The sequence below is a fragment of the Melanerpes formicivorus genome, unplaced genomic scaffold (assembly GCF_026170545.1).
Source record: "Melanerpes formicivorus ecotype bairdi unplaced genomic scaffold, bMelFor1.0.p_v2 SCAF_302, whole genome shotgun sequence".
Lineage (NCBI taxonomy): Eukaryota > Metazoa > Chordata > Aves > Piciformes > Picidae > Melanerpes > Melanerpes formicivorus.
In genome coordinates this window covers 138,279-162,619 of record NW_027142654.1, presented here as the reverse complement: position 1 = coordinate 162,619, position 24,341 = coordinate 138,279, and the positions used below count along the sequence as shown (strand labels likewise).

The 24,341-nt window shown below is 45.4% G+C and overlaps 1 protein-coding gene across 10 annotated transcripts in view; it reads left to right on the top strand.

Annotated features, from left to right (window-relative positions):
• Positions 1-1,764: 1,764 nt before the first annotated feature.
• LOC137458966 (tRNA-uridine aminocarboxypropyltransferase 2-like) overlaps positions 1,765-24,341 on the top strand; it is a 61,179-nt gene continuing 38,602 nt past the window's right edge. For 2 of the 10 annotated variants that reach the window (XM_068170257.1, XM_068170256.1), the window contains exon 1: positions 1,767-2,421. In XM_068170257.1, the coding sequence (XP_068026358.1) occupies positions 2,189-2,421 (233 nt within the window). In that variant the 5' untranslated portion in view covers positions 1,767-2,188. Of the gene's footprint in view, positions 2,422-24,341 lie in introns of all 10 variants that reach the window. The other 8 variants (XR_010992024.1, XR_010992025.1, XM_068170254.1 and 5 more) reach the window with 7 other exon arrangements.

Sequence of the window (24,341 nt, the reverse complement as noted above, 5' to 3'; positions counted from 1 at the left end):
TCGGATAGAGGAGACCTCCAATCCTACCCATGCCTTAACCTCTTCTTTCCTTTTTCAGATGTACACTGCCATTGTCAACAGTCAGGTGACCTGCCATCACTTGTTTCCTCTAAGCAACTCGCAAACAAAGCAACTCCAAACATTCACAAGCAAATTGTGATTTTATGCAAAACCCCAGAATGATAGCAAGGCAGGAGAGTTACAACTGTCCTATCTTTGTGCAGTAGGAAATCTGTTACATCAGGCTATGTTATCTGCAGTATTTGGGCTTGTTCTGTATTACATTTCATTCAACCCTTTTGTCTTCCTGGAAAAAAGAACACTGCAAAGAGAGCATTTCACATGATTAAGAAAACCGGTTTATTTCAAAATTATTTCTTGACTTTTCAGCTGTTACCAATGCAAGGAGTAGCAGATTTTTGACCTATCTCTTAAATCTGCCTTATTGATATCATCCCTGGAATAGTGACTTTTAATTATAGTTGTGGATGTTGACTTGCTGGAACGAGTCCAGAGAAGGGCAACGAAGTTAGTGAGGGGCTTGGAACACAAGCCCTATGAGGAGAGACTGAGGGAGCTGGGGCTGCTTAGCCTGGAGAGGAGGAGACTCAGGGGTGACCTTATTGCTCTCTACAACTACCTGAAGGGGGCTTGTAAACAGGCAGAGGTTGGTCTCTTCTCCCAGGCAGCCAGCACCAGAACAAGAGGACACAGTCTGAGGCTGCGCCAGGGGAAGTTCAGGCTGGAGGTCAGGAGGAAGTTTTACACAGAGAGAGTGATTGCCCATTGGAATGGACTGCCCGGGGAGGTGGTGGAGTCGCCGTCACTGGAGGTGTTCAGGAGGAGACTTGACAGGGTGCTTGGTTACATGGGTTAGTTGATTAGGTGGTGTTGGGTGATAGGTTGGACGCGATGATCTTGAAGGTCTCTTCCAACCTGGTTGATTCTATTCTATTCTAAAAGGTACTTCATCTCCTCGTAGGCAACCACACAAACTTGTAAAACGATTGCTTATCAATTCCACCTGAATGGCAGATCTTAGAACAGTACCTATTGTTTTAAACCGTGCAAGCTCTAGAGAAGCGAGTTTGTTATTAAGTACGCCATTACCTCTCTTCCTCCTAGAATTGCGTGAAGAGTGTGAAAGTCCCCTAGCAACACAGGAAGACCCAAACATCTCTGAAGCACATTAAGTAAACACCCATGTAAGTGGACAGATAGGTATGTAGTGACCAACAGTTACTTTTTCTTCATAAAACACTGCCGCCATCAAGCTCCAGCGTTATTGCCACCAGGACCCCGTTTGCTGCACGCACACACACACATCCTGAGCAAGAGGCCGCTGCCCCAAGCCCTTGGCCGGAGCCCAGGCTGCACTGCAATGCGCGCCGAGTCTGGGGCCGGTCTCGGGCGCCGCGCCGGGTAAGTCCGCGGCCTGTCACTGCGACAAGAGAGCCTTAGCGCCGTTCTCGATGACTGCAGGAACAGCCGCTTAAGGGCAGGTATGGCTCACTTTCCCAGGGCTTCAGGCCCCGGCCACCCTGCACGACTCCCGCCGAGCAGGCGGCGAGGCACACCAGGTAAGATAGAGCCAGGACCCGGCATCCACACGCGGCAGCAGCACCCCCTATCGGCCCCACCACTCCCACAGCGGCGGGGAGTAGCCTATCCGCGTCCTGATTGGATAAACCTCCTCCACGACTCTCCGCGCCGCGATTGGACGAACCACCTCCAGTGTTCTCCGCGCCGCGATTGGACGAACCACCTCCAGTGTTCTCCGCGCCCCGATTGGACGAACTCCCGCAAAAGGGCAGGGAGGGGGGAGCTCAAGTGAGCGAGGACGAGGGGCTTTAGGGCCTGTCGGCGCCCCCTGGGGGCTGCTGACACCCCTCGCTACCTCCTGTCGTGCTGGCATGGAGCGGAGCTGTGCAGCGGCCGGCAGTGGGGCCGCCTCGGCCTCTGAGGACGAGAGTTGCGTGGGCCTGTGGGATCTACCCGTGGAGCGCAGCGAGAGGCCACCGGAGTGCGCGCGCTGCAGGTGACGCGCGGAATCTGGAGGCCAAAGCCGCCAGGCCCTGGAGTCCACCGTCCTTCGCCCCGCCCCGGGCTGCTGGAGGCTGCGCTCAGGCCCCGAGGCGGCGCGGCGCGGCGCCGTGATGGTGGGGCGGGGGGCGGTGCAGAGCTCGGTATGAGCTGGCTCTGGTTGGGTAGCAACGGGAAGGGCACGGTCAGCAAGGAGGGAAGAAGTGAGCCTCGGACACGGGGAGCACCTGGCGTTTGGCTGAACTCTGGCGCCTTGGTGTGTCTGTGGCAGAGGAAATGCGGGCTTCGGCGAGACGCGTGTCCGTCCCTCGGCAGCGGAGCCTGCGGCAGACGAGAGTTCCGGGCACTCGTTGGCAGTTTGGCCCGAAGCGACCCCCTGTGCGTTCGGCGGGGCGGCGCAAGCGTTTCGGCAGCGCTCGGCGGGGATGATGGTTGGCAGCGGGCAGGTGGGGAGTGCTTGGGGGTAGCTTGCGGAGGCCGGCAATGAGGTGGCGTAAAGCTGTGGGGCTTGGGGTTTTTGCTAAGTGTCTGGATGTCGGCAGGCGCTTGAATGTAGCCTCTCTTTGCAAGGCCAGCCCGCCTCTGTGGCACCTGGAAAAGGTCTGAAATGTTCCCTGAAAGCCGTGGGAAGAGGAGGGTGCAGTGTCCCCTAAGTGCCGTGCAGTGGGGAACTCAGTGAACTCAGTATGGGTTTGATGCTTTGTCAGAAGACAAGAAGAAACGAACTTTATCCGACAGCTGTCCAGAGAATGTTGGAATCTATTCAGGCCCTGGGGAATGGAGAGGTTGATCATGTATTGGATGTGAAGTCAGGTATCTTTTTAAAGCAGGCAGGAACTTTTCATCAAAGAGCAATGTCTTGGAACCTGCTTTCGTAGAGCTATCCGTCCTGTCAGTGGAGTGAGTTGACAGGAAGTCAGTTGTTCCTGAACTGAAAAGTTTGCAGAACTGACAAGAAGTGGAGTCCCTTACAGAAGTGGTTTGCAGAATAGTCACCTCCCTGATTTCTTTCATAGTGAAACGTGAAAGTATTTCCTCAGCTCCTCGTCACCATGTAGTATTACACCATGAGCTTCCTCAAGAGCTCTCTGACTTGCACTTGCTGTGAAGGGCATGGGTACAGCAAGAGTGGACACTGGAAGATCTTTAGGGGGAGAGAAACCAAGGAACATAAAAGCATCGCAGAGCTGCTTGCTTTTTAAGAAAGAAGGAAAGTGGCAGGTTTTTTGAAATGAAAGTTGTGATGGGAGATTGTGATTTATGAGTGAATTGTGCACTCAGTCTGGTTTCGCAGTGTATCCTCTTCCTCCTCCTCCTCAGGAATGTAGCTGAGTTATGCTTGCCACTGAGCACAGCTTTCTGTGTTGTGACTTGCAGTGAAAGTAAATTCAGTGACTTAGGGTACATCGTGTGAAGTAATACGATGAAGCTTGCTCACTACCCTGGACATTATCGCATGGTGTTTGCTGGTGGCAGGTATCTTTACCTGAATTCCTTGATTTTCTAAACTGCAGGTTTGTTTGTTTTTTTTCACTGCAAAGCACCCTAATGAATGTGATTGTAAAGTATTTGGCATCTGTGCTTATAGCGGTGATGTTTTGAATTCAGTAAAAAAAGCACAGAAGAATGAATTCTCCTTAGCATCATCTGGTGATTCCTTATGGGGACTGACAAGGGTTTGGCTTCTTTCGGTTTTTTACGACGGTAAGCTACCTGATTTGACAGCTTTCTAGCAAGTGCTCACTAAATCAAGATGTGAAGCAGAAATGTAGGAGTAAGGGGAATAAGTTTTGACTTTGGATGATGTGGACGGCTTGCGTGTCCTGAGAAAAGAGAATGTAATGTGTTTGAGATGTAATAGTGCTTATGGTGGTTGTGGAGAAAATGCCAGCACGTGGAATAGCTTGTGGTGGGAAATTTGGAGGAAGTAACATAAAGAAATTTTACATTTTGAAGGTTAGCCTGTGTAAGTGCTAGCTTGAACAGAGAAACAAACAAGAAGGTGGAAAATGATGCTTCTTGCCGTTGGTGTTTGAGTTGTCAAATGGCTGATGCAAATGAAGTATATAGAGTTGACTTGGTGCTGGTTTGTTCTTGCGGCTACAGTTTAATATGCATTGTGTTTATCTGCCAAAGACAAGAGGTTAGTGGTGATAAACTGAATCACTGTTGGTGGTTTGAGCAGTTCTTAAGGCTTTCTCAGCTGGCTTAAATGCTGAAATTTGAGAAGTTAATGCCCCACACCTAAACATTTAAATTTGAGAATAAGGCCCCCAGCTGCAGCCTTATGGGACAGCAATTTAATTTTGTGGTGTGATGCTCTCGGAGCAGTATAACATTTTGAGTTTGTGTCCTTGTGTGGGTGAGAGTTGAAAAAGCCTTTTTGGCATTACCAAAGCGGTTAGTGCACAATGACCAGAGCTGTTGACTGTGCATGTCCATAATGTCGCTGTAGTAGGAGAACTGCTGAGGAATGTTTTCAGGAAAAACTAAGGGGTTTAACTGTGAGTATCAGTTCTGGTCTATGGGCGTTGCTCAGTCTCTTGTGTGCCGTCACAAATCCCCACTGGAAACAGTCCTCTACATTGGCAGGACTAATTTGTGTAGGAAAGTTAGGGTAAGAGCCTCTGCTGTTCTTTCAGGTTCTGCAATGATGCCTACTGTTAGGGTATTTGTATTTGAAAAGTGGAAGAACTAGGGAAGGAATAGCTTTCATTCTTGAATACCAATGCTGCCTTTGCCTATATCTGAACTATTAGATCCTTACTTTGGGTACTGAGTGAGTGCTCATGATTGAGTTAAGAGGTTGATGATGGCACATGATGGCATCCTGCTGCTTCTTTGTTTTTGAGGAAAAATATCTTATAAAGGCTGAGCCTGAAGACACAGTGTGGTCTTTTTTCAAGACAGTAAATATTTGCACTTGCTTTATAACCACATTGACATAATACTTAAGTGTGAATGTGAATTTTAAAGCTTAACTATCAAAGAGTGTGATACAAGCATGGATTAATTCTTTCAGCAGTGCCTGCTGAAAGGTGATAGCCTCATAGCCTTTGATGTCTTTGATGTACTTAAAGATGAACTCTAGTCTTTTGTTTTCACTGCTCTAAGTTTATTGAAGTTTCTCAGTGCTTTCCCTGACAGTATTGATTCTGTATTACTGCATAAATAAACTTTTGTAACTGTATTGCCCTGTGGCTCATGTCTTGTAAGAGCTCAGAAAATGTTCTCTAGAATATTTTAAAAACCCACAAAACTGTCAAGCTTTTCTATTACATTTGCACTGAAGAAAGAAAAAATCACATGGCTAGGTGACAGGCATCACTCGAGAGAATGTTACTATTCCAGGTTCCTAAGTGGTGTCTCAAAGGTGGGTTTTTTTTTTTTTCAGAAATGGTATTAGTAGGTTTAAAAACTCCTAAACCAGAGTGGTATTTTTGCTGTCTTCATTCATTTTCATGAAGTTAAATGCATAGAGTTGGTTTACAAGTGTATCACACAATAAACATGTTATCAAAACCCCACAAACTTTAATGATAGAAAGCTTCGGTCCTGCCTTCAATGGTCTAAAATCTTTGTGACTTACTGATACTTGGTTATTAAACTTGTCTGTTTGTGAAATACCATGAGAAAAACAAGCTTTAGACAGTCCCAGTTTTTACAGCAGAAAAAAAAAAGCTTCATTATTTCACAAAACAGATAGGAATTGCTTAAGGGTCACAACTTCAGGAATTGGGTTGGTGTTCTGTATTTGCAGATGTTTGCACACTCAAGAACTGTACTCTGGATGATGAGGTAGCAAGGTGGATCGGGAAGTGGGTGAAGGAAAGAAGTCTGAGAGTTGTGGTCACTGTGAGGGAATCTAGTTGGAGGCCTGTATGTAGTGCCTAGTCCCTCTGGGACCAGTACTAGTCAATATATTCATCGGTGACCTGGATGGGGGACCAGAGAGCACACTGACGAAGTTTGCTGATGACAAAATCTAGGAGGAGCAGCTAACGCACCAGAAGGCTGAGCTGCCATTCAGCAAGACCTGGCCAGGCTGGAGAGTTGGGTGGGGAGAATGATACACGACAAGGACAAGTGCAGAGTCTTGCATCTGGGAAAGAGCAATCCCATGTACCAGTATAGGCTGGGGACTGATCTGTTGGAGGGCAGCTCTGGGAGAAAGGATCTGGGAGTCCTGGTGGACAGAAGGATAACCAGGAGCCAGCAATGTACCCTTGTGGCCAAGAAGGCTAAGGGCATCCTGCCGTATATTAGAAGGGGGGGGTGTGGCTGGTAGGTGGAGAGAGGTTCTTCTCCCTCTCTACTCTGCCCTGGTGTTATGAAGTAAAGAGGGGGGGAGGCAGAGAGGAAATTAATTTATTTATTAATTCAAACCCACCCCCAAGGAACATGTACAAAGTTATGAAAATTATGCAGGCTCTTACGCTCAGCGAGAACATCTCCAGAATATGGGAATGGTTACAATAGTTGAGGAACGGTATTTGGAAAAGATAAAATGGACAAAACAGTGCATATCCCCACTACTAAGGGGCAGGCTTTCCCTGGAGACTCCAGGAACTATTCAGTTTTTTTACTCACAAGGTGACGTTGTTAGCTGTGAGAATTCCTCTTATGGTCTCCACTTTGGAAAGGCCTTCCAGAACTGACCATGTAACCCATGCGTACGAGGCAAGAGCCACACAGAGCGAGCAAGAGTGCTTTGCAGGAGGGAGAAGCTTTACAGCTAGGGAGTTTTGCATCTGGGGAAGAGCACACGCTTTTTGGCTCACTCTTTTGTAATGTCTCCAAGGCTAATTGTTGTCATAACATCCCCAATAAAAGTGGGAAACTCAGCCTATAGCACCCTGGGCTCGCCTAAATGTAGGGTTCTGACTTGTGGAGTGGGGAAGTGTCCATGTGCACTGACCCTGGCCCTAGTCAGGAAAGGTGCCTTCTGCTGCTCCTTTCCCCCACTTTTCTCTTTCCCCCATGCTGACTGCAAGGGTGAGGGGGAAGGGAGGGTTTTGAGCGTACGGCCACACCTGGTGAGGCCGCATCTGGAATATTGTGTCCAGTTCTGGGCCCCTCAGTTCAAGGAGTTTGAGGACTGGGAACTGCTTGAAAGAGTCCAATGCAGAGCCACAAAGATGATAAAGGGTGAGGAACATCTTCCTTATGAGGAAAGGCTGAGGGAGCTGGGACTCTTTAGCTTGGAGAGGAGACGACTGAGGGGTGACCTCATTGATATTTATAAATATGCAAAGGGAAAGTTTCAGGAGGATGGAGCCAGGCTCTTCTCAGTGATGTCCAATGACAGGAGAAGGGGCAATGGGTGCAAACTGGAGCACGGGACTTGTTAGCTGTGAGGGTGACAACACTGTAATAAGCCACCCAGGGAGGTTGTGGTGTCTTCTTCTCGGGAGGCAGTCAAAACCTGCCTGGACGTGTTCTTGTGTGACCTACTCTAGGTGATCCTGTTCAGGGCAGGGGGGTTGGACTAGATGATCTTTTGAGGTCCCTTCTAAGGCCAAACATTCTGTGATCCTGAGATGTTTTTCACAAGCAATGAACAGAGAACTGCAAATAGAAGTGTCTCAAAACACCCTGATCCAAACCATAAAAGCTTTAGATATCTGCCTTTTCAACTGTGGAAGGTAAATCCTGACAAAGAGAACTTTCCCTTTGACATCACACGGTGTGTCCTTCCACATTTCTTCCTTATAGCTCGAGCAGAGAAGGTCTTTTTCCTGGTCTTCAACTCTAAGGCTTCTGAGTGTATCTAGAGACTGAGAAACTACTTGGGGGTGGTCTGCCAGTGCTTCCTGGGAGAAGTTCAAAGCCAGGTTGGATGAGGCCTTTGGGCAGTCTGGTTCGTTGAACGGTGTTGCTGCTCATGGCAGGGAGGCTTGAGCTGGATGATCTTTGAGGTCCCTTCCAGCCCAAACTGTTCTCTGAATCCGAGAACCTACATATCAAAATTACGTGGATAACTAAGGTTATTGTGTATGGAAGGAACTACCTCTGTCCATCATCAGGAGTCAGAAAGGAAAAGGTTAGCACATGAAACAAACTGAGATCCATTCACCCGCATGTTAAATTTGGCAGTAACAAAAAGCCAAGTTGTGCCAGTAACGATTTTCCTTCAGCAGGAGAGGTGGTTTCACTGTGTGACTGGAAGAACTCTTGCAGGATTATGGGCAGGAGTAGCTGTGTCTCATAATTAGGGATCAGCATGTGTATGTAGGGCACTGCTGTGCAGGAGTGTAAGTATCAGGTTGTCCGTGGGGGTCTGTGGTTGGTGCAGCAATTACAAGAAGACGCTAGTAATATACCTCCTTCTCCAGGTCGTGGTGGAGAGGAGCACTATTACCATTTCATACTTTGGGGTATTTTTCTTTTCCACTTTAGGAGTTTTGTCTATTGCTGTGTCAACAGAAATACCTGCTTCCTATCTGGACAGAATTGTCAGTGACCACTCTCGCAGTCTGGCCAGGTTCGGGTTGTCAGCTATGGCTGGTGTCACTGTTACTTCCATCATGGAATGAAAGTATGGGTGAGGTTGGGAGGGAAGACCCCAGAACAGATTGCTGTTGTGAATTTGACATTTAAAGACATGTGCATCAGGGGGGGAAACATTCCTTAAAGGTTTGCAGCCTAATGCAGAGGTATTTATCAGTAAAAGTCTATTTTTGCAACTGCAAGAAATTATTGTAGAAACTGTGAAAATTTGTTTCAGCATTAAGTAATTATGTGGCTTTTCCTGTCATAGCAGTGATATTTATGCAGTAAGATGTCAGCTCTTCTGAGGATGCTAGGAAGTTTTAGTAGGGCTGCAGGTGTGGTAAGCAAGAATCTGGAAGTCTGGCATTTAAGAATTCCCTTTTTCCTTCAGAGATGCATGTGACTCCTGAGTTTTTAATTTATTTTCAGTAGAAGACTTTCAAGGAGTTTTAAACAATGTTAGGAGGAACTCTTGAAACTGTACTTGCATAGATGAAGAACTCACCAGTTGCAGAGGAAGCTGTAACTTGTTTGAATTTGATGAGCGTGTAATACGACACGTGCAGTCTGTATTGCATTTTAGGAAGCAAAACTAAAAGTAAGTGGAAAAATTACCAAGCACCTCTTGTAATCTTAGCACACCTTTATTAATGTTGCTTTAAACAATTGCAGTTTATACACTAATTTCTGTGGCTTCTATTGGTTAGAATGATAAATATGAAGCTAAATATTGGTTCATAGTTTTCAGTTGTGTAACTGCATTTAGCAGTCACTGGATCCAGAGCAAGTTTCTCCTGTTGTTGTTTCTTTGACCTGTATTAGCAGTAATGAGTGGTGCCAGAACTGTGAATGAATTAAAAGTCGTAGTGACTTGAATATTCTTTCCACTGGGCTAAATTTCAAAGGAATTCATTAGCTTCCTATTATATTGTAAGCTCTTTAGGCCACTTAATTTGTGCTTGGATGACTTGGTTCTCCTTAATTTTGATCCGCTGGCGTTACAATTACCAAAAAAACCAAACCCCAAACAGCAGTAGGTCAGGCTGGCCACATCCTTTTGACTATGGACAGCTATAGACTAGTAGGAGCATAACCAGGGATGAGAAGTGCACCACAGAATAATCTTGCTGATTGAAGCAAATCTAGTACCTTTGATCTGCTGCTTTTCTGTAATTACACCAAATGCAACTTGGCCTTGGGGAGAGTAGAGTATTGTAAGAGAAGCCAGAGATGTTTCAACATTGATCAGGCCTTTCTAGCTTAATTACAAAGAATGCAAACAGTACTTATAAAACAGTACTTACAGTTGCTTTACCAGAAGTTTTGCTCAGTTTTATAAGCATAACATAAAGCAGAAACCTATTTATTTTACTTCTTGTGCTGTGGTTATTACAGAAGCAGGTGAGAGCTGAAGTCTATTACCCATACACCCAAATAAGAGTTGGTTTAACACAGGCAAGCTGCATTTTTTTTAACATTTCTAAGGTTTGCATCAGAGAGGGGCAGAGATGCATTTCACCTGGAGTGTAGTGCTGTGAAACAGAACAGCTTTTCCGTGTGAGGAAAGCCAGCTCTGGTATCCCAGAGCTGTTAATGACCTAGAAGTACTCAGATGCTGCTTCTTCAGATATGTGTGCGCAAAGCTGGTGAACGTGTTGCTAGTGATTATATTGCTGGAGTGGAAGACATGCACAAGAAGCAGGTGGCAGCAGTGTGGAAAGAGCAGCTGCTTTAATGCAGGAGGACAGAGCTGCCATTCATAGGGATGTTGACAAACTGCCTTGTCATTAGGAACCTCATAAAATGAGGTTCCTGGATGACACACTTAGTGCCATGGTCTGGTTGGTTACTTAGGATTGTGTGGTCAGGTGGACTTGATGATCTTGGAGGTCTCCTCCAAGCTGCTTGATTCTGTGATTCTGTCAAAACTCAGAAAATTCAAAGCCCTGTGCCCAGGGCTCACTGAGCCCTGGCAGCATTGCAAGCCTGTGTACCGGCCTGCAACGGAACATACCCAGCAAAGAACAAGGGCACTGAGGTAGGCAGCAGGCTGAGCAGGGGCTGCCAGCATGCTGTGGTGGAGGAAGAGGTCCATTGTATCGTGGCTGTTTCAACGAGAGCATTGAGACTCTGAAGGAGTGATTAAATGGTGGAGCTGGTTGCCTAGTGAGACCGTGGAATCTCTGTCCTTTGAGGTGGTAAGGTCAGCTTGCTCAAAGCCTTTAAAGCTGTTCCTGCTTTGAGTAGGAGGCTGGGCTAGATGGCTTCTGGAGGTCCCTTCCAATCTCAATTACATTAGGAGTCAGTTTATAGCTTTGGACTATTGCGCTCTGAGTTAGCACCAGAAGCCTCAGACCAGGCAACGCTAATTTTCTCAGTGCAAGAGACCACTGTTGTGGTCCGTCTTATTCTCTTAACGAGGCCCTCAGGTGCATTGTGACCTTGTTTTTGTTAACTGTTACCAGAGTGCTTGCCAAATTAGTTATAAAACTCTTGTTCTCGAGGCTTATCTATGCAACTGACTTCTCTCTTTCTTATTCAAAAGCAGTTGTTATTGTAAGGTATTTTTCCTCAGAAATACTTCCTGCAAAGCACCTGGAGCCATCATCAGATACAAGTCAGTGTGGTTCTGGGCTTTGATCTGGTGACTGCTACATTCAGTACTTAAAAGGCCGTTCGCTTCATTGTTGTATGTGTTAAAAGCAACATCTTACAGTATCCCCAAAGCTTTAGAATAACTTACTAAAGCTGGTGTCTGGTTAAATAAATAAAATACTCTGTGTTGAGTAGAAGTTGACATATTTCAGTGAAGCATAACAACAGCTATGCTTTTAAAAACGTACATTGTTTCAGCATTATACGAGGAGACCAGTTAGCTGCTTGGATGACAGATCCGACCCAAAGTTGAGGTCTGGCAGCAACGTCTGCTATTCAGAGAAAGGACACTAGAGTGTAGTGTAGCATTTGTAGTGCTCTTACAGCTAAGGCACAACAGGAAGTCTTCTGAACAAAGCATTCTTTACACATTGCTCTTTTCATATAGGGGTATAATGCTGAGGTAAACTGAAGTTCTTTGTAAAAACAAAACTCCATTCTTCCACCATCTCTAGCAGGAGCGAATAGTACACTAGAATAACTGAAGATTCTTTTTAGTATTTCACCATTTCCCTAATGCTGGCTGTTCATCATATGAAGCTTTGTTAACTGTATTTTTTGCTGGCACTCATTTGAAGGCTAACTGGTAGGTTTTCCTTTAGTAGAAGTATGTGTTCTATAAGAAGTTTTGTCTGATAGAAGACACCCACTTTCATGTTAATGCTAAACAGAGACTAGAGTGCTCCTTATGTTGTAATTTTATCTATCAACTCAATAAAGTACAGCGATAGCTTTGTTTCATTCTGTATTTCTAGTTCTTTTGGTGGGTTTGTGAGTTTTTGTTCGGGGGTTTTTTGTTTGTGTTTTGGTTTGGGTGTTTTTTTTTGTTGTTGTTTGGGTGTTTTTTTGTTGTTGTTTGGGTTTGGTTTTTTTTAGTGATGAAAGGAAGAGAGGTTTAATTCATAATTCTAAGTGACAGGAGGTGGCATTATTGCCTGCAGTGATAGGCACTAAAACCTAATTCTTTTAACTTCCGAAAGATGTGTGGGTACTGAACCTGCTTTCATTAACAGTCAATGGCAGAATTCATGTTTGACTTCATTTGGAGGAGATCTGAGCTTGTAATCTAACTCCCCTGTCTCATTTTCTTGTTGCAAACTGGAATGCATACTTGTTTTGCTATTAGCAAGTAAAGTATACATGTAAATGGCCTCTGTCTTTTAAATGCGGTATTAAGGCAAAGCTGCACACACAGACCTAAATTTCAAGTATCAAAAGACCTATTGATTGTGCAGACATACAAGTCTGGTTTGTTGATACTTGGTCTGTTGATACTTTTGGAAGAAGAGAATGCTTTGGGTATAAGTTAAACTGGGGTCAAATCAAAACTGAAAAACTTCATCAGATGTGACACGCAGTTAATGTTAGAAGTGTATATTCTTGCAAGGTTATGCTTAATGAGAAGGTGTAATTACCCCTTTTTTACATTAAAAAACCCAACAGTAACAAAACAGCAATGTGTGAAACTTTTATGCAGTTTAACTTCAGATTTGTAGAGCTTCACCACATTTATAGAGCTTCAATTTCTGTTTAAACCACTGAGTGCAGCTGAAAGACACTGTCACTAGCTGCAGCTACCTATGTGTCAATCCCTCAGCTTCACAAGCTGCCTTTCCTCTGTCTCTCTGCAGTGTTCACTCTTTATTCCGCATGGGGTGCAAAAGAGCCTGTGTGAGAGAGGCAATTTCTGAGAGTCCTCTGGAAAGCCCTTTGGGCGGGCAGGCAGGCAGGCAGGCAGGGGGCTTGCAAGTCTACCATACCTGAGGCTGAAGAGAGGACACTGCTCACTAGTCCTGACAGGTTGGAAAAGGTCACCTGCTGTACCGAAGTCCGAGTTCCATGTGTAGTAGTATACTTTTGGTCCTTTTCTGTATTATAATGAAAGCTCAGTGCTAAAAGAGAATCCCACCTTTTTGCTTTGGAAGAACCCTGCCATTCTGCTGAAAACAGGCTGAGTTAGGAGGCAGAAGCAAACTTCCCTTAGGGTAATCCTTCTCAGTAATGTATTTTCCTGTGTGTGGGAATACAGATATTTGAACTACACTGGACTGATTTGTGTTGCAGTATGGGTCAAGACATTATTAAAATTTGCAATAAATAAGGTTGATAAAATTATTTGTCACTAAGCTAAACTGAAGCTAAAACTACTACTATTAGTGCTAATACTGATGCATTAATTCTTGCCAAAATGCCATTCCATAGCATTAAATACATTTGGTTTATTTGGAATGAAATATTTTATTGGGAAGCATGCTAAACTGGGAGTAGCTGAAGAGCTGGTGCAGCAGTGAGAGCCTGTCAGTGGTGGTGGATGGCTGGGTGCTGCCTGGTGAGGGCTTCCACCACTTGGCAGCAGCAGCCCTAGGCGGGTGCCAGCTTTGTGGCACTCAATAGTTGCAGCAGTTACTTTGTGTTTGTATTTCTTTGAATGGTTTCACAGCTTAGTGGTCTCCGCCCTCTTCCAGCCCAGGCCTTTAAGATAACTTTTAGCTTTTTGTTTTCATTTCTAGTGAGGCAAACAAGATAATTGAAGTATTTTGGACCAGGTTAGGACAGACTTTCTGATAGACATGATTTTGTTACAGGTAAGCAGGGAACAACTAATTCTAGTCAAGCAGTTACTCACACCTCTTTTCCTTTGTCATATATAAGCTTTTAGGAAGCAGAATAGGCCACATTATATAAGTGGAGTTTGTAAAATCTTCCCTACACAAAGTTCAGATTTTGTGTCTCTTCACTGAAAATCAGTGGAGAGACAAATGAAGGAAAGGTTAGAAATGAAAACATCAAGAGAGTCTCTTTGATGATTTGTAACTGGTCTGTGGTGTTGTGTTTGAAATGGTTTGATGCAGCATTCTCAGATGCAGGCACTTCTTAACCAACAAGCTGCTTGTCAACTTCAATAAACCACAGCTGGACTTGACTTTAACACATAAAGCCAAAGGCACAGTTTTCCAATTGTTTTTTCAAAGGCTAAGATTGTAGCAAACATTTGGGGAAACACAACTCTTCAATTTGAGGCAAATATTCAAACAATGGTAGTGTTGTAAATGCAATTTATCTTCAGCCAACAATAGCCTCAGACCTCATTTAACTTAAGCAGCATTCATTTAGAAACTTGACATGCTCTTCAAATCTTATGCTTGTTAATGCTGTTAACTGGAGTGCTCTTGGAATATAGACAAAAGGATGGAGGAATCAAGGTGCTGCTTTTATACTCTTGGATTTTTTTTTCTTGCTTGGATTGGTAGATTCCTCTGTTCCCCAGGAAATTGTGAGCTGTTCCAGACGACATTTTTGGTCACAGAACTTTGTGGTTTTGTGTGACAGCCTCTAAACTTCGGAGGGATATTTGGAATTACAAAGCTGGCAATGTAAAATTTCAGTTTAACTTCTTGGTCTCAGTGTCTCAGTGGCTTGCTTTAAATGATATTACCATTTCACCTTGTGCAACAGATTTAAAGCCCTGCTGACTGTCTGGCATCAAGCTTGTCAGACTGCCAGCTGTTTTGCCAGGCTGTAGAGCCAAGATGCGTGAAAATGTCAACAATCTCAGGCTCATTAGCTTTTGGCTTTCCTGGCCTTTCTGTAATGACTGCAGTGCTGCATAAGCTAAATGTTGGTGGGTTTTTATTTACTCCTCTTGGTTACAGTGGAGACTACAGAGAGCTTTAAGGGAAACATTTGAAATAGTTGAAAGAGCCTTCTCTATTGATTTGTTAATGCCAATTATTGGCAAGAAAAGCTGCCTGCCAAGGTCTGCTTCCATGTAACAACTTCGAAATTATACAGGGTAGATATTTTGTTCTTTTCATCTTATTATCTTTTCCCTTCTATAGCATTGAAAGATATTTGTTGTTTTTAGTATGTTCAGATTATCCCTGTAAAACTGCCATGAACATTCCAGACTAGAACATCCCCAGACTTGTTATTTCTTTCTTTATGATTTTGTTGGTCACACAGAAGGTTGCTTGTCTTGGGAAATGGTTGCATGAGAAGACTGCACGACTTGGGGTCTTTAATAAAGGCAGCATGGACTTTGCCTGCATTTTGGAAATATGTTGATTTTCTAAATTTTTTTGTATACTTGTGGTGAAGAGGTTATTAAATTTATTAATATGAAATATGAATTATGAAAATAATTTTTATTACCAAACTATTAATAACCGATGAATCATCAACTTATATACATGTTCTAGTGCACGTTCGTGAAATAGATTCCACAACTGGCTTAGTGTTATGATTATAACGTAATTGAACTATCTATAAACCCTTTCTATATTTATATAACGAAGGGTGCAGTTCTGCCGCTTGGCCACTAGATGGAGACTCGGCGGGACGCGGGCGGCTTCTGGCTATACACAGCAATATTACAATCTTGCTATGCGTCAGCGCTTACTCTGCTAGACGCGGATACTTTGAACTGAGTGCTAGTGGGTGGAAAGCACGTGAACGATATTCAATTCCCTTCAGACAACAGGGATCGGTCCTGGTCGGGGTCGGTCCGTGGGGTCGGCCCTCTAAAGTCGGCTCGCACGGCAGGGCGGGACGACGGTGGCCGGTAGGTGGGCTCGAACGACGGAAGCAGGCGAAGCTACGGGGGTCGGCCCAACCACGGCGGTTCTCGGGGCTGATGCAAACAGCCTCGGGGAGAGAATGCAGCTGCGTTAGGCGGCGGATTCCTGTCTACCGAGCTTAAAGAAGCAACGGGACTCCCGCAGTGGTCCCGGGTTCGGTGCAGCACAGGCACGAACAATGCCCCAGTCTTCCCTGAGATTCACAGGGCTCAGAGCGGCACTCGGCGGCTCCTCTCCCGCTACGGCGGGGCTAGGCGTATGTGGACTCGGTTATCAATCGAGTCCCTTCTCCCCGGCAACTGGGCAGATCTTGCCCTCGGGGGTCAGTCCAGTCCTCCGGTGGCACGATGGGCTCTCCCGGTCGGCACGGCTGGCTGCAGCAACGCTGAGCCCCTCAGGCTCAGCGAAGGTCCTTCCTCTGGGCTTCTTCACTATGCAGATGCTTCCATATGCGTGCATGTATAACAGAAGCTAACAACAATAAGCTCAATGGCAAAGGCTGCAGCTCGAGAGTTACTCTCTCGAGCAAGCACAGAGACAAAGTAAATGAGGGGGTGACGTGTTTACCAACTGGGGTGATACTTACAGATTCCTCGAGGCTGGGCTTGACCAATGGGCACTCTCATAAGCAACTGGCTTCAGCCTATAGAAAGCGTGAAGCGAGACTTATGCCCATACTTGGTGTCAGCACGAGCGCTGCATGCGCTGGGTGCGTGCAAGCCTGGCTAATGCCTTGGCTTTTGTCTTCCTCCTAGAGGAGGGGGAACTTGCCCACATGCTGGGACAAGATTCAGTATCTGGGCATAATGTACCTTCACCACAATACTTCTAGCATGCAAATATGTAAAAGAACACTCCTTGAGGACAGCTTGCACTTAATCTGTGGCATTCATACAGATGCTGTGATAATGAAGCAACTAACTTTGTTTGGTATCCTGTTACCTTCTATTCTAATGTCAAAGTCTAAAGGATATGTCCAAATGAATTTAAAATACTTCTAATGTAGTTGCATGTCACTGTAGTGTTACAAACCTCTTTGTAAAAGCTGCTTCACCCTTAGGTGGTAATTCTCTAAATGCAAGTGTCTCTTCAGTTAACAGGAGTAATAGTAATAATGAAAAGCTCTGTTGTACCATCTTTTCTCACTGGGTCCAAACCAGTGTGAAAAATCTGATAATGCAAACTAGAAAGAAAATTTGGAATGATACATAAACTACCATATAAGTTAAAGGGAAATATTGTAGGTCTTTTTACAAATACACATTTTCTGGAGAGAAATATATATGTATGTTTGCGTCTTTACTCAGTATTTCAAGAAGCACATTAGCTGATGTAATTTTACAGAAGACAGGAATGCTGTCCTTATGGGAGGGCTCTAGTATTGTAATGAAATAAATGACTGCTTCCATCCCTTACCTCCAGAAAGTTGCCTTCTTTTGTGGGCAGTTTTAGTTTTACATCTAGAAAGAATGTCATCTTGTAATCTTTGTTAAGTAAGGCTTCTGAGATGTTTTGTTTTCATCCAGACCAGTTGAGCTTTGACTGAAAATCATTACGAAGTCATACCTGTTTGGTGCTGAAAAAGGAGCTGGTGATGTAAATCTCATTTCTAGTGGCTGGGTGTCAACACCAGGAAATTCCAAGTTGAAAATCATCACTAACATAATAGCTTCTTTAAGGGTTGCATTGAGGTTAGTTTTGATGATCTTGCTTTTGGAGATGCATTTTGTGACTTGTTTTCAGGAAGAGCTCTGGACGTAGTTCCTGAAATGTATTGGGTTACTCTGAAAGCAAATGGTAACATGGCACCACATGTACTGTGTGCTCTTGTTCTGAACACTTACTGTTTTCTTCCATTGAGTGTAGGAGCTGGATATGGTTTATTGCTCCACTTTGCTTGGGCTCTGTGGCTCAACAACTTGTTCGTGTAGTTCCGTAACAGTGCCACAGATACTGATGCTTAGTGTGCTGATGAAGACTGAAACACCTGAGGGCTGCTTGCAGCTGTACAGTTGTATTGCTGTAAATAGTGCTTTGTGCCGGTACATCATACTCAGAACAGGTCTGAGGTTTATGTAGTGGAGAGTTCAGCAGTGGTGAGCAGCAGGTGCCTGGGAATTAGCATAAGTACAGGACAAATGCGAAATAATGTTTTGTGGCTACTAGGAACAATGGTTCTGGGATTTTCTGACCCAAAAAGGGTATCTTCATGCTTTAATAGCTCTTGATGATGGACATGATCATGGGGTAAGATGTACAATGTAGCTATTCCAGAAACAGATGCAAATAGGTGTTCCTTTTGTATTTCCTCTCTGTAGGTGTTGCTTGATGCCTCTGTCAAGTGACTGCCTTATTCTTTGGGTTTTCTTAAGTCTGTCGCTCTGGGAAAAGGTCCAGGATTGTTTCAGATTTGCAAGACAGCAGTAGTTTTCCAATAGGTGGAGAAACCTGGATTGATTATGATGGAAAATACAATCAAGATTTTGGCCAGGAGGGTTGTAGCCCTCATTACTGAGAGTGGAAAATGGAAAGTAAAAGATGTCTTCTCATCATAGCACGAGGGAGCAGGAGAACTGCTGAGAGCTGGTGCAAACAGAATCTGAATGCTGAGAAAGAGTGCTGTGACCTCTTAGGTGCTCCTTGATAGTGCATGCCTTGTTGTGAGTCAGGGAGATGGCTCTGTCACCTTTCAGAACTTCTTTCTGTGCCTCTCCTGTGATGTATCTCAGACGCTATCCCATTGCTGCATCCCCTGCCCTGGATAGTTCCAGCCATGGCAAGAGAAACAGATGCTGTGTAGTGTCAGCCGTACAACTAGCAGAAAAGACCTCTGGAAACTAACTTGTCAAATACAATGGTAACCTCTCTTTAACAGCTCACTTTTAGAGTGAGGTTGGTTTAGTAATTTGTGATACTACCTTGAATCTCTTCTGGTACAAAATGCTACACTTGGTTTGGTGTATTTTAGTGAATTTAAAATGTAGTGCTGCAGTGTATTTTTCCTGGAACTAGAGGGAGCATTGGGAAACTTGTAACAGAGTACATTGCAGGTTTGAATAGATCCAACCTGGCAATACCTTCAATGCGTGTCTCTGGGAGGCTATTTCTCTGGTTCTGCCTTGCACTGTGGAGCAATGTAAGGAGGAAGCTTAGTGCTTCTAGCTGTGGTAGTTTTAGGCTATGCCTTTGAAATTTTGTTACAGATTTCAAGCAGAAAAGCAGACAAACGTAAATAAATCACTATTGGGTGTGAAAAGGAAAACCAAAGATTATTCTAAACAATTACATTGGAGAAATATCTGCTATAAGATTGACTGTACCAAAATGATCAGTGTGCCCAGACAGCCAGGAAGGCCAATGGCATCCTGGCCTGCATCAGGAACAGTGTGGCCAGCAGGAGCAGGGAGGTCATTCTGCCCCTGTACACTGCACTGGTTAGGCCACACCTCAAGTACTGTGTCCAGTTCTGGGCCCCTCAGTTTAGGAAGGATTTTGACTTACTGGAGCATGTCCAGAGAAGAGCAACAACGCTGGTGAGGGGCTTGGAACACAAGCCCTATGAGGAGAGACTGAGGGAGCTGGAGTTGCTTAGCCTGGAGAAGAGGAGACTCAGGGGTGACCTTATTGATGTCTACAACTACCTTAAGGGAGGTTGTAGACAGGCAGAGGTTGGTCTCTTCTCCCAGGCAACCAGCACCAGAACAAGAGGACACAGTCTCAAGCTGTGCCAGGGGAGGTTTAGGCTGGAGGTTAGGAGGAAGTTCTACACAGAGAGAGTGATTGCCCATTGGAATGGGCTGCCCGAGGAGGCAGTGGAGTCGCCATCACTGGAGGTGTTCAGGAGGAGACTTGACAGGGTGCTTGGTTGCATGGTTTAGTTGATTAGGTGGCGTTGGATGATAGGTTGGACACGATGATCTTGAAGGTCTCCTCCAACCTGGTCTGGTCTATTCTATTCTATTCTATTCTATTCTATTCTATTCTATTCTAAATTTATGTTAGTATAAAATGTGTACTGAAACATTAGTATCAAAGTTACATATGGTAACTTTCTGACTTATCTCCAGACTTCCCAGCTGGGTTTTGACCTTTAAACCTTTGGTGTTTGAACCTAAACTGTGGAGAAATCTAATTTTCTTGAAGCAGCCATTTCTGTTTGGGCAGAAATGTTACTTTTAAAACTTGCCACAAGTGAGAGCAGTTTAAAAACCTCAACTTCCTCTTTATTATATTACAAACATTGTTTCTAAAACATGTGTTTGGAACACTTAACCTCTTTATATGTCTGGGTTTGGTGGTTTGTTTGTTTTGTTTTGTGGTTTTTTTTTTTTAATAGAAGCACCTGCAAATGCTGAGCATAAAATTGTGACACTGCTCATTTTTGTTAACTCTGGGTTTAAATCCTGGAATTACCTATCTTTTAGTTTTCTGAATACGGATGTAAGAGTACACTCCTCCTCATTCTGGAATAGTGCCTATTTTCAGGGGCCCATGGCACACGTTGTGACAACCTAGAAGCCCAGGAGAAAGTGAGGGCATTTGTATTTGTAGGAAAATTGTCCAGATACTTGGAAAGATTTTCGTAATTAGATCACTGTTTTCAGGCTGATGCATATTCACTTTTAGAATATCTCTGCCCAGAAAGTAATAATTACACTCAACCTTGTCCCACAGTACACGCAGCATAGTCCACAATTCCGATTCAGTTCTGCTGGGAGCACATTATGCCCAGATACTGAATCTTGTCCCAGCATGTGGGCAAGTTCCCCCTCCCTCTAGGAGGGAGACAAAAGCCAAGGCATTAGCCAGGCTTGCACGCACCCAGCGCATGCAGCGCTTGTGCTGACACCAAGTATGGGCATAAGTCTCGCTTCACGCTTTCTATAGGCTGAAGCCAGTTGCTTATGAGAGTGCCCATTGGTCAAGCCCAGCCTCGAGGAATCTATAAGTATCACCCCAGTTGGTAAACACGTTGCTCCCTCATTTACTTTGTCTCTATGCTTGCTCGCGAGAGTAACTCTCGAGCTGCAGCCTTTGCCATTGAGCTTATTGTTGTTAGCTTCTGTTATACATGCACGCATACTGGAAGCGTCTGCATAGTGAAGAAGCCCAGAGGAAGGACCTTCGCTGAGCCTGAGGAGCTCAGCAGTGCTACAACCAGTCGTGCCGATCGGAAGAGCCCATCGTGCCACCGGAGGACTGGACCAACCCCCGCGGGTAAGATCTGCCCAGTTGCCGGGGAGAAGGGACTTGATCCAAACCGAGTCCACGTATGTCTATCCCCGCCGTAGCAGGAGAGGAGCCGCCGAGTGCCGCTCTGAGGAGCCGCCGAGTGCTGCTCTGAGCCCTGCGGATCCCAGGGAAAACCAAAGCATTGTTCGTGCTTATACTGCACCAAACCCGGGACCACTACGAGAGTCCTGTTGCTCCTTTAAGCTCAGTAAAAAGAACCTGCTGCCTAACGCAGCCGCATTCTCTCCCCGAGGCTGTTTGCATCAGCCCCGAGAAGCGCCGTGGTTGGGCCAACCCCCGTAGCTTCGCCTGCTTCATAGTTTCATAGTTTCATAGTTTCATTCAGGGTTGGAAGGGACCACAAGGATCATCTAGTTCCAACCCCCCTGCCATGGCAGGGACACCCCACACTAGATCAGGCTGGACAGAGCCTCATCCAGCCTGGTCTTAAACACCCCCAGGGACGGGGCCTCGACCACCTCCCTGGACAACACATTCCAGGGTTTCACCACTCTCATGGTGAAGAACCTCCTCCTCACATCTAGCCTGAATCTCCCCACCTCCAGCTTCATTCCATTCCCCCTAGTCCTATCACTACCTGAGATCCTGAGAAGTCCTTCCCCAGCCTTCCTGTAGGCCCCTTTCAGATACTGGAAGGCCACAATTAGGTCACCTCGGAGCCTTCTCTTCTGCAGACTGAACAGCCCCAACTCCTTCAGTCTGCCCTCATAGGAGAGGTGCTCCAGCCCTCTGATCATCCTTGTGGCCCTTCTCTGGACACGTTCCAGCACCTCCACATCCCTCTTGTAATAGGGGCTCCAGAACTGGACACAGTACTCCAGGTGGGGTCTCACCAGGGCTGAGTAGAGGGGGAGGATCACCTCCCTCGACCTGCTAGCCACACTTCTCCTGATGCAGCCCAGGATCTGATTGGCTTTGCGGGCCGCAAGTGCACATTGAGAGCTCATGTTGAGCTTTTTGTCCACCAGCACCCCCAAGTCTCTCTCCTCAGGGCTACTTTCCAGCCAGTCACTGCCCAGCCTGTATTTGTGCCTGGGATTGCCTCGACCCAGATGCAGGACCCTGCACTTGCTCTTATTGAACTTCATGAGGTTGGCTTGTGCCCACCTCTCCAGCCTGTCAAGGTCCCTCTGGATGGCCTCCCTTCCCTCCAGCGTGTCTGCTGCACCACACAGCTTGGTGTCATCAGCAAACTTGCTGAGGGTGCACTCAATGCCACTGTCTATGTCCCCCACAAAGATGTTGAATAAGACAGGTCCCAGGACTGATCCCTGAGGGACTCCACTTGTCACTGGCCTCCACTGGGACATGGAGCCATTGACAGCCACTCTTTGGGTGCGGCCATCAAGCCAGTTCCTTATCCATCTAGTGGTCCACCCATCAAACCCATGTGTCACCAGTTTGGAGACCAGGATGTGGTGCGGGACAGTGTCGAAGGCTTTGCTCAGGTCCAGGTAAACGACATCAGTTGCTCGCCCCTCATCTATTAATTTTGTCACCTGCTCATAGAAGGCCACCAGGTTGGTCAGGCAGGATTTGCCCTTGGCAAAGCCATGCTGACTGTTCCAAATCACCTCTTCACTATTCTTTTGAGCGTGTAGTGACTCCAGGAGGATCTGCTCCATGATCTTTCCAGGCACAGAGGTGAGACTGACTGGCCTGTAGTTCCCTGGTTCCTCCTTCTTGCCCTTTTTGAAGATGGGGGCAATGTTTCCCCTTTTCCAGTCTGTGGGGACTTCACCAGACTGCCAGGACTTTTGAAATATAATAGAGAGGGGTTTAGCAACCTCATCTGCCAGTTCTCTCAGCACCCGTGGGTGTAACCTGTCGGGTCCCATGGACTTGAACACTTTCAGGTTCCTCAGATGATCACGAACCTGATCTGCACTTACAATGGGCAGTTCTTCCTCCCCGTCCCTGGCTTTGACTTCCATAACATCAGGAGTGTGGCTAGAGGCCCTTCCGTCGTTCGATCCCACCTACCGGCCACCGTCGTCCCGCCCTGCCGTGCGAGCCGACTTCTGAGGGCCGATCCCACGGACCGACCCCGACCAGGACCGATCCCTGTTGTCTGAAGGGAATTGAATATCGTCCACGTGCTTTCCACCCACTAGCACTCAGTTCAAAGTATCCGCGTCTAGCAGAGTAAGCGCTGACGCATAGCAAGATTGTAATATTGCTGTGTATAGCCAGAAGCCGCCCGCGTCCCGCCGAGTCTCCATCTAGTGGCCAAGCGGCAGAACTGCACCCTTCGTTATATAAATATAGAAAGGGTTTATAGATAGTTCAATTACGTTATAATCATAACACTAAGCCAGTTGTGGAATCTATTTCACGAACGTGCACTAGAACATGTATATAAGTTGGTGATTCATCGGTTATTAATAGTTTGATAATTAATAAAATTATATTTTTCATAATTCATATTTCATATTAATAAATTTAATAACCTCTTCACCACACCCACCAATGTGACAGATTGCTTTGGTTACTATTTTGTAAGTTGTTAAGCTAGCAGTGCTAGATTGAAAAACAGGCAAGAACCCACTGGGCAGCTCTGAGCTGTTGTGAAATTGCATACAGGTGAATAATACTGTAAAAATGATCCTTCAAATCTTAATTCCTGCCCACAAACCTTTTCCTTAATATTCTGAATACTAGTGCTTCTGGAGCAGATTGCTACTTCATTTCCAGAAATGGGAGAAAATTGATGTTAATCATTCAGTTTGCTCCCTGGTATTGTCCCTACTCTTCTCGAACATCAGCTGCCTATGTAGGGCAAGACTGCAGCAGAATCTCTGAACAAAAGGAAAGGACAAAAAGCCTCTTCTGCCTAGGTGGCCTTCCTCTGAGCATAGGTGGCTTTTGTATTGGCTGAACAGAACTTCTCTTGTTCTGCTGTGCTTCCTGTGCAACTGATGTGGTGACTGGTCATAGCAGTTTCACATAGGAATACTTCTTTTTTTCCTCAGCACAATAACCATTTTGTACCAAAGTGGAACTACAGAGAAAAGTCTTGGGCCCCCGGGATGGGGTTGTAAAAGTATGCATTCACCATAATTAGGTACCTGATGAGGTGCTGAAGTTAAGTGATGTACGTACTTACATTAAGTTCTTATACTGGAAAGTATTTTGTTTGTCATGGTTTGTGCTCTGCTCTCTACAAATCAAATTATAGGTTGAGCTTATTCTGTGGCTAGTTTACAATGCTTGCTTGCTGGGTAATTTTATTTAATTTTGGGTTTTTTTGAGGTTAACAAAGCTTAAAAAACTGCCCGCGCAAAATCCAAGCCAGCGTGGAAAACAGAGCCTCAAAAATAA